We start from the raw sequence: 9523 nt of genomic DNA on the forward strand, positions 1-9523 counted from the left end.
GCGGCGGCGCGCGGAGGAGGGGCTCAGGGACGCGCTCTGCGGGGCCGGCGGCGAGGGCGGCGGTGCGGCCGCGGGGACGGCGGCGGCGGCGGCGCCGCCGCAGCAGCAGGCGGCGTGGCCCGACGAGCGGCGGGCGCTGCAGCACCAGCTAGAGCTAGCGCACGCGGCGGCGGCGCGCGCGGCGGCGCGGCTGAATGACGTCATGAACCAGAGGGACGAGGCCGCCGCTGACCTGGCGCGCGAGAGTCGGGCGCTGCAGGAGGCCCGGGGGCAGACCGTCAAGGGCGCGGGCGGCGGCAGCGGTGGCTGCGGCGGCGAAAGGCTTGGCGCGTCGGCGGTCGGGCACGAGGGGTGGGGGGCCGCGGATGACGAGGGCGGCGGCGGCGGAGCGCCAATTGCAGTTGAACCCGCTGCGCAGCCTGGCACCCCGGCCGCCGTGGCAGCGCCGCCAACCGCGGCGGGGGCGGACGCTGCGCCGGGAGCAAAGGCGGCAGCGGCGGCGGGCGGTTCAGCTGATGACGGGCCGTCTGAAACCCCAGCTGCCATCCCTGCCACAGTCCTTCAGGTGGCACACGGCAGCCCCGCAGCAGCGGCAGCCGACGATGCGCAGCCCCTGCAGCCGCCGCCACCCAGCCCCACCCAGCCGCAGCCACAGGCGGCGGCGGCGCCGCCGCCGCCCTGTTCGCCGTCGCCCATGCAGCCGGGCGTCGAGCCGAGCTTTGGCGTGCGCAGCAGCGCGGGGGGCAGCGTAGTCGGCGGCAGGATCCCGCCAGAGGCGGCTGCGGCGCTGAGGGCGATGGCGGCTGAGCTGGCGGCTGCGCCCCCAGATGACCTTTCGCGCCTGCAGGTGGGCGGGATGATGTCATCTGGTAACCATGATTGCGGCGGCTCGGTGCATGGGTTGAGCGCAACAAAATGTTCACACCCTTGTGTTGCACTCAGAGCGCGGTGCCGGGTGTGGATTGCCCCCCCCCCCTGGTGCGCTTTCCAGCAAGAAGCAGGGCGGCCGCTGCACCCGGCGTCACCTCTGCCCCTTCAGCCCCCGCTTTTTCGCTATCTCGCTCACAACCGCGGGGCTTCCGCCCTCCTTGCCCCCCCCCCCCCGCGTCATCCGTACCGCGCGATTACGCGCCCAGGGGGAGTATGCGGACGACTGGGACAAGCCGTTCACCCTCAGCCCAGAGGAGGAGGCGTCCTTCAGGGCGCTGCTGCCGACAGAGGTCCCTGGGCGCCCCGGGGTGCTGGCCGCACATTCCGTGGCTGCGCAGGTGCGGCGGGGCCGCAGGGGTGGCGGGGATGGGGCGCGCTGGGCCGGGCGGTCAGTTGCGGGGTTGTTTGCGTTATCAAACGTGTTCGGCGGTGGCTGCCGTTTGAGGAAATATTGGTGTGTGCGTGTGCACGCGCACGCTGATTACAGTATCCCCCCGCACCTCCCTGCAGACGGCCCAAACCAGCCTTTGGGCTCCCTCATTGAACCCTGAAACCCCCCGCCCGCCCCTCAGGACCTGGACGCCCTGCGCCCCTCTGCCCTGGCGGACCTGAACCGGGAGCTGGACAGGCGCGTCGCGTCGTTCGGCATCCACCCCGGCCGCCAGGGGCTGAGCGACGCCGAGTTCCTCGCGGCGATGAAGCAGCTCGAGTGGGTGGGGCCGCTGGTGTGTTTTGTTGGCGCGATGCAGAGGGATCGCGGATGGGCAGCCCCGCTGCAGATAATTCCTGATGCTGGACTCGCTGGGGCCCGGGCGGTTCCCACGGGCGGTGGACCAGAGGGGCTGTTGGGCACCGCGGCGAGGGAGTTCGTTTGTCGCGCGGGAGCGACGAGCTGGCACCTGTGGATTGGCCAATCGATCGACCGCGGCCCAGCCGATGCTGATGTCCCCGCAAGTCCAAGGAAGCGTGCACTTTTCGTTCCCGGCACGCAGGTCGCGCCGCGCGGAGGCCGCGCAGCTGCTGCCGCCGGAACGGCAGGACGACGCGGAGGTGCTGCGCCTGGCGCTTGCGCTCCACGCATACAACGCCCTCAAGGCCGCCCAGGCCGCCGCCGGCGGGGCGGCCCCTGCCTCCCCGCCCGTGCTCGTGTCCGCGGCGGCGCCGCCGGCGGCGCCGGCGCCCGTGGCGGCGGCGGTGGCGGTGGGCGGTGGGGAGGGGCTCGCGCCAGTGCGGGTGCCTGCTGGTCTTCCGCAGGGCGGCAAGGTCAGGTGAGGGTGCTGATAACTCCCACCACCACCTCAGCCCCCTTGTGGGTTTTTGCTTGGCTGATGGGCTTGCATGCGAGACCGTCAGGGAGTTTGCAGGTGCATGGAAGCGCCGCTGATCCACCTGCGGGCGGGGCGTGCCAGGGCGCAACACCGGCATAAGGCGTCGGGCCGTATGCACGCCTTGCTGCAGCAAAACGCGTTTGAGGTGGTTCAGCCCTCGAACCTGGCCAAGTTCTGGGTGGTCGGTGGCAGCCAGCTGGACAGCTGTGAATGACACCACACCACCCACTGGCGGCTTCCTTCCAGGCAACTGAGGAATGAGGCCCCCCCACCAATGATAATGCAGGGAAGCGAGCGCCTCGGGGCTTGGGTCGCCCGCGGCCTCGCGCTACCTCGGGTCCGAGGTCGACAGCGATGATGAGGGGGCGGTCCGAGGTAATGGCGGGGCCGGGGCCAGGCGCGCGCTGCAGCTCGACGGCGCGGGGAGGCCGCAACACCAGGCGCCCGTCAGCCCGAGGGCGGCCCTGGCGCCGGGAGATGAGGAGTCGCTGTCGCCGCTGCGCGCGGCGATGGCGCGGCGCGCGCCGAGCCTCTCAGGTCCGGCGCAGCAGGAGCGGCAGCAGCAGTTTGTGCACCAGATGCAGCAGCAGATGCGCAGCGGCGGCGGCGGCGCCTCTGCGGCGGGGGCTGGCGGTCCGCAGGGGGCTGCGGCGGCGCACGCGCCCAGCCGATTCGCACCCAGGAACGAGACAGGTGTTCTTAACTGATCGATTCTCGTGCATGTCTATTATTGGCTGCCAGAGTGCCATGCCAAGGCGCTGAGAAGGCCCAGTTGGGCGATGCATGTGTGCCAAACAAACAGGCAGCGGGCCATCGGCGTCAACCACACGTCGCTCAAACCGATCGATTTGAACGCGCCAGGGCCAGCGCCACGCACGTTGAACGCGCCAGCGCCACGCACCCAGTCTCAGCCCTTGCCACCTGGCTCAGCATCGCCCAACCACGGCTCCATTTAACCTGCCAGCAGGAGCCCACAGCGACGAGCCGGCTGGGCTGGGGGCTCAGTTGCTTGGCACGGCCGCGAGGCCGCCGGCGCGCATGGTGGGCCCAGCCGCAGCGGCGCCCGCCGCCGCACCCAGCCCCGGCGAGAAGGCCCTGGCGGATTTTGATGATGACTTCAATGGAGATGCGTCCCTGAGCACGAGCGGGGACTGGCCGGGCGGCGCGGCGGCCCGCGCGGTGGGGCGGCCGCAGCAGCTGCGCGGCGGCACGCCGGGCGCGGGGGGCGACGCGAGCTTCGCGCGCTGGGAGGGATAGCAGAGGGATGATGCTCTTTTGGTGTCTAGAGGTGGTGATTCTCCCATCCTCTAATTAACTCTCAGGTGCATTTACAAGGCTTCACTTTCGGTATTGGGGCGGCAACCGACAGCATCACGCTGATTCAACTGTTTCACCAACCCTCCATGACGTGGTTGGGCCGAAATTCACACATGCATTCTGCCAGGTATGCAGCTGCTTGAATTTCAGCAACAAATTGTTGGCAAAAGTGAAGCGTTTGCAACGGGATCCAGCCTGGTTCGCCCACAGGGCGTGCAGGTGGATGTGAGGGGGGCCAGCCAGCAACCAAGCAGGCTGCAGGCGGGCGGTACGGGTTGTTTTTTTGCTGTCATGCTAGCTGGCAGACAGTGTTGTGCGGGCACCGCCTGCCGGCATACAAATGGCGACATACACATGGAAACAAGATATATAAAGCATCCTGCCTTGTCAGCTGCGTCTCGAGCGCTATACTGAGGGGCTGCACTGCTTGTGCCTCCAAGTAGTGGCAGCTGGTGACGTCACTGCTGCATCAACCGACGGACCATCCGCGTGCCGCGCGCCAGCCCGAAAGCGAAGCAGGGCTAGATGAAGGATCTAGTTTTCATAATATCATCCTTCTCTAGTTTTCATAGTATCATCCTTCTCAACCCCGGAGGACACGACGAACCCCCATTACCCACGGGACGGGCAGCAGAGCACGCGCGGGTGACAAGCGGGTGTTTCGCTACCAAAACCATATTGCAAGTCATCGAGCTTTCCTGTAATCCTCACTTTTATCGTTGCATTTTTCGGACGCTGCTCGTTTGTGTCCAGCGCGCGGGAAGCTCCTTTGTCCAGACTGGATCCTTGCTGTTTGGGCCTGCAGACGCCTTCCCGTCGCCACGAGATGACGCTCAAGACGATAGCTCTGTGTCTGGTGGCTCTGCTTGTATGCACAGATGCCAGGTGCGGTCACGCAAGGGGGGCCGCCCTCACCGGCCTAGCCATTGTCAGCAGCAGCACTGCACTGCCGAGAACCTGGCTCACATTTTTCAACGCAGCTGCGCTGGCCCTGTGTCCCGCGGTGAGGTGTCCAAGGGGCCCCCCCACCTGCTGCTCCCCGGTCCGACCCTGCAGGCCGTTGCTGCCTGGGGTGGCGCTGGCCACCTACAACACGGGCGCCCCTCGCCAGACGGCGCTCCAGATCGGCCCCGGCGCCGTGCCTGCCCCCGCCGGCTACCGCCTTCCTGACGGCGCTGCAAGCCAGGGCCTTGTGCCAGCGACCTGGATGGGGTCGCTTTTCTCCTTTGGTGTGCCCGACTCAATCGATATAGGACCCACGCAGACCCCCGTGACGGGCGTGCAGGGCCCCTGACGTGCGCACAAATGATGACAGCCGCAGCCGCTGGCGTCGCTGCGACCCCGCGGCACCCGGCAAGTACTCCTGCACCATCCTGCAAACAGGTCTTGCATCCGCATGCACCTCCGGCGCACCCCATATGCATATGATTAGTTCAGGGGAGGCAACGGCAGCGACAGCACTGAGCGCATGCACATCACACAGCCAGGTAAGGCCGGCCTGGGCCCCACAAACCTTCTGTCCCCTGAATCACTAGCAATCCAGAGTGTATAATCGACAGTCGGGCGCTCCAAATCACATTTGTCTCAGGAGGTGCTGTGGAGTCAAGGGTCACGCCACCCATGATGGTATTACTGTTTTGCAGTGCACCCTTGTGAGATCCTTACGTATGTAAGTCAGTTCCTGTCCCGTGATTTGGGGAGAAGCAGAAAAGTCATGGTGCCATGGGAAGCAAGTTGAGGGCAGTGTGGCGTGTACCACTAACCACAATCAAACACCTGCTTGATCAATTCAAGTATGGAATCCGACTCACACAAGGAGTTTCGATGATGCAAGGTAGCCTGCGCAACATGGTGAGCTCTCAGCCTGCAGTGCTACGGTACTGCACAGTGAGGGCACAAAGAGCATCGCAGTGACACCATGCATGGGTTGGAGCGTCCCGCCCGCCACAGTACGAAAGAGGCCCAGAAAGCGGAGCCTTTTCGGCTTTTGAAATCGTTTTGGGATCTGGATTCCGCAGGTGATACCGTGATCCCAGCCGCGCGGCACCCCCGGGGGGGCATCGCGTTGGATCATTGGTCACTGCGACAGACGGGTGACACTCCTCCAACACGGAGCAAAACTTGTTGAACTTCGTCGACCACTTTCAACATCACGCGCACTTCCCTTACGCGTTGACCTGTCGGCACTACAAACCCCCTGCAAGCCCGTTTGGGAGTTGCGTCCAGTTGGGAACTACCCGTGCAAGCCATCGTCCTGAGACCCCTGCAACAATGAAGGCAGCGTCCCTGAAAGTGCTTATGGTGGCTGTTGCCTGCGTCATGGTGGCGGGGTAAGCCTGAGGCGTGCTAGCCAGCCGCCCTGCCCCCTGCAGATGCCCCATTAGCATTCGCTCATAACCACCTGATTGCCCTCTGCCTGCGCACCTGGATGGCAGCTCAAAGCCGCAACCCCCATGCCCACCATGTCCTTCCTGCTCACGACCTCGTGCAGGCCTGCCGAGGCCCGCCGCGACCTGCTGGGTGAGTCCTTCCTCCCGGTCGGCCAGACCGTCTCCATCACCGCCGGCGGCGGCGGCTTCCGCGGCGGCGCCATCCAGATCGGCAAGGTGGCACCCAAGGCAGGCAACAGCACCAAGGCTGCTGCCGCGGGCCAGACCACTGTCAAGGTGACCGCGCCGACGTTCGTGGCGCCCGCGCCCGTCAAGATCACTGTCACGCCCGCCCCGAAGCCGAAGCCCATCGACCTCTCCAGCAAGATCATCCTGACCAAGGTGAGATTTGACCTGAGGTTTGACCTGATCTTGACCTGTTGGCCATTCGCTGTGGCCGCGTGACAATGTCTCTCCTATGCCAGAGCTGGCATACTCGAGCGCCCGGCCTGTGCTGGGGGAAAGGTTCTTGTATCTTCCTGACCTGCGTATGCTGCATCCTTCCCTCCACCCTCCCGTCCAGGCGCCGGCGGCTGCCGCCAAGGCGCCCGCCGCCGCTGCCGACAAGGCGCCCGCCGCCGACGCCAAGGCGCCCGCCGCCGCTGCCAAGGCCCCGGCCGCTGCTGACAAGGCCCCCGCCGCCGATGCCAAGGCGACGGCCGCTGCCGACAAGGCGCCCGCCGGCGATGCCAAGGCGCCGGCCGCTACCGACAAGGCGCCTGCCGCCGATGCCAAGGCGCCCGCCGCCGATGCCAAGGCCCCCGCCGCCGACGCCAAGGCGCCCGCCGCCGATGCCAAGGCGCCCGCCGCCGATGCCAAGGCGCCCGCCGCCGATGCCAAGGCGCCCGCCGCTGCCAAGGCGCCCGCCGCCGCCGCCGCCAAGGCTCCTGCCGCCGACGATGACGAGGAGCCCGACGCCGCTGATGCCAAGGCCCCCGCTGCTGATGCCAAGGCGCCCGCCGCTGCGGCCAAGGCGCCCGCCGCGGCCGCCGCCAAGGCGCCCGCTGCTGCCGCCCCGGCCGCCGCAGGCCGTCGCTGAGCCAGGGGCATTGGCCCCCGCTCTGCTGGACGCCATTGCATCAGTACAAAAATGTTGTCCATTGTGGTGACATGCACTTGTGGAATGGCTGGCAGAGCACGTGCGGCTCAGATGCTAAGTGCTCTTCTGCAGACGACTGTGCGAGCTCCGCCGCACGAATCTGGAGCCTGTCACTGTGGGCGCAGCAAGTCACCTTGCTGTGTTCAGCGGGCAGGCACAAACGAACCTGGTGTACACCCCTCAAACACTTGCTTAAAAATTGGTGGCCTCTGCCGGGCAATGGAACTTTCACATACTCCAATTAAATGATTTGGTGGGTGCGTGGCGGCGGCGGGAACGGCACGCTGCAGTGCACTTGCGTCCCTCACAGTGCACAATTCTGTAAAGTGGCAAGCCTGAATCCAAGTAACTGTGGTAGCAGAGGAGTGGCTGAGCTGCCAGGACCCGAAACATGCATTGAGCACTTGACTCCACTGCTTGACTCCGATACAAAAAGTCATCACCGCCTGCAGGGTTGCATCCCTCCCTCGTGTCCTGACCACCCAGCCCTTGCCCTTGCCTTAAGATTGTAGAGTCATGCTAACAAACATACAGCACAAGATTTAACCTCAACTATTTTCAAGCTATCAACACTGCCGTAGTGGCGATCTGCTTGCTTTTTTGGGCCTCAACCAGGGCAGAGAGGATGGCAGCGGACGTCGCCGAGAGAGGATGGCGCAATGACGCAGATATGGGACTGTCGGACATGTTCGTGGCTGCGGATCGCGAAGTGCAGAGAAAGAGGTAAGGAATGAGACGGCTGACGCACCCAGACCCTTTTCTCCGGTGCAGCATGATACGTGAGAAACTCCTTCGCAGATTTAACAACCTCTTTGAGCAACTGAGCGAGCGCAGCCTTACCCCCGAGGAGGAGGAGATCATCCGGCTGCGGGTGCGCTCGAACGGAAAGCCACTCACAACGACGCACCGCCGGTCACAACGCCGCCCCCCTCCTCGCAGCAACCGTCGTTGCTTGCCCCTCACGCCCACCCTCACGTCCCTCAACATGCGCATCCGCAGGTCCAGAACCAGCGGTTGCTGCTCAAAGAGTACGAGCGGCGCGAGGAGGCGCGAAAGGTGCGCGCGGCGCCGCCGCCCAGCAACACAGCGGGCCCCCGAACCACCTTCCTGCCCGGCCCCTTCTGCGCTCGCCAGCCGCGCCCTGACGACCCGCTGCGCCCCCGCCGGCCGGGCACGGCAGGTGCGGGAGCTGCGGGCGACGGCGCCGGAACTGTCAGAGCGCGCCGCGCGCCGCGCGCTGGAGCTGTGCGGCGGGCGCGAGGACGACGCCATCCTGAGGGCCGCGGACGACCGCGGCTTCAAGCGCCGCTGCATCGCAGATGCCGGGGACGCGCCGGGCGAACCAGGTGGGGCCGCGGCGCCGGGCCAAGGCGACGGGGCGATCGGCTGCGATTTGGGCAGCAGCGGTCGGGCCGCGAGCAGCGGTCGGGCAGCGAGCAGCAGTGGGGCCGCGAGCAGCGGCCGCTCTGCTAATGCGAGCCCAAGACACCGCCCCCGCGCGCGCTCGCGACCCGCGCAGTGGCGCCGCTCGCCGTGCCGCCGACGGCGGGCGTCGGCGGCGACTCAGCAGCTGCGCCCCCCCAGGCGCGGCGCGCTGGCGGGCTGGCCCTGGAGGGGGGGATATTCTGCGGCCGGTTTCGCAGCAAGCTGGGGCCCTACCAGGTGGGGTCCGCCGGCTTGCTCCGCTTGAGGCAGCGGCGTGCCTGGACTTCCGTACGATGCCTGGCAGCGTCCAGGGCCGGTTGCACTTGCACTGAAGCGGCTCGCGGATGCACAGCATAGTTCCGAGATGTTCAGCGGCCGACCGACCCCCATCTCGCCCCGCAGCTGCCGGGCACCTTTACTGCTGCCCGCCCCGCGGCCCTGGCGGCCTCGCCGCCGCCAGAGTTGCCGGCGACGCTTCCTTGCAGTCAGGGTGCTGCATTGCACCAAAATATCAGCAGCAGCAGGGGCGCCAGCCCAGCGCCCGTTGCGTCGCCCCAGCAACTGCAGCATGCCCGTGAGGAGGTAGATGGCAGCGATGGCCAGGAGCATAATCAGCAGCAGCAGCAGCGGCAGCAGCAGCAGCAGCAGCAGCAGCAGCAGCAGCGTGAGGAGCGATGGGAGGGCGACGAGCATACCAGGGGTCAGCCGCAGAGTCCCAGGCAGGTGGAGGGCGGGGGAGAGCAGCAGCAGCAGCAGCAGCAGCAGCAGCAGCAGCAGCAGCAGCAGCAGCAAGTGGTGGCGCTTGCGAAAGGCGCGGACGGCCCCGCGCAAGTGCTCGCTGCAGACAAAGTTGCTGTGGGCATCCAATGCCTTGGCGCCAGCACGGACCTTCACGTTCCAGAGGCAGCCGGGCACTCGGCAGAGCCCGCAGCCCCCGGCAGGCCGGGCGCGCCGCCGCCGGCGCCGCGGCCGGGCGCGGCCGCGCAACCCGCGGG

General features: G+C 67.0%; 4 protein-coding genes across 4 annotated transcripts; all 4 read left to right on the forward strand.

Moving 5' to 3' along the window:
- Positions 1–796: 796 nt before the first annotated feature.
- MNEG_10517 (hypothetical protein) lies at positions 797–2472 on the forward strand (the record flags this gene model as incomplete). The annotated part of the gene is made up of 5 exons (XM_014041008.1): positions 797–847; positions 1137–1268; positions 1503–1639; positions 1923–2193; positions 2389–2472. 5 exons carry the CDS (start codon positions 797–799, stop codon positions 2470–2472), a joined length of 675 nt encoding a protein of 224 aa, XP_013896462.1.
- A 1929-nt stretch (positions 2473–4401) lies between these two features.
- On the forward strand, positions 4402–4869 carry MNEG_10518 (hypothetical protein; the record flags this gene model as incomplete). The annotated part of the gene is made up of 2 exons (XM_014041009.1): positions 4402–4460; positions 4632–4869. The coding sequence occupies 2 exons, from the start codon at positions 4402–4404 to the stop codon at positions 4867–4869; spliced, it is 297 nt and encodes a 98-aa protein (XP_013896463.1).
- Positions 4870–5846: 977 nt separating this feature from the next.
- MNEG_10519 (hypothetical protein) lies at positions 5847–7043 on the forward strand (the record flags this gene model as incomplete). The annotated part of the gene is made up of 3 exons (XM_014041010.1): positions 5847–5905; positions 6067–6346; positions 6528–7043. 3 exons carry the CDS (start codon positions 5847–5849, stop codon positions 7041–7043), a joined length of 855 nt encoding a protein of 284 aa, XP_013896464.1.
- An 832-nt stretch (positions 7044–7875) lies between these two features.
- Positions 7876–8885, forward strand: MNEG_10520 (hypothetical protein; the record flags this gene model as incomplete). The annotated part of the gene is made up of 4 exons (XM_014041011.1): positions 7876–7974; positions 8103–8159; positions 8284–8449; positions 8881–8885. The coding sequence occupies 4 exons, from the start codon at positions 7876–7878 to the stop codon at positions 8883–8885; spliced, it is 327 nt and encodes a 108-aa protein (XP_013896465.1).
- Positions 8886–9523: the final 638 nt, after the last annotated feature.

This window comes from Monoraphidium neglectum, assembly GCF_000611645.1.
Source record: "Monoraphidium neglectum strain SAG 48.87 unplaced genomic scaffold scaffold02350, whole genome shotgun sequence".
Taxonomy (NCBI): domain Eukaryota; kingdom Viridiplantae; phylum Chlorophyta; class Chlorophyceae; order Sphaeropleales; family Selenastraceae; genus Monoraphidium; species Monoraphidium neglectum.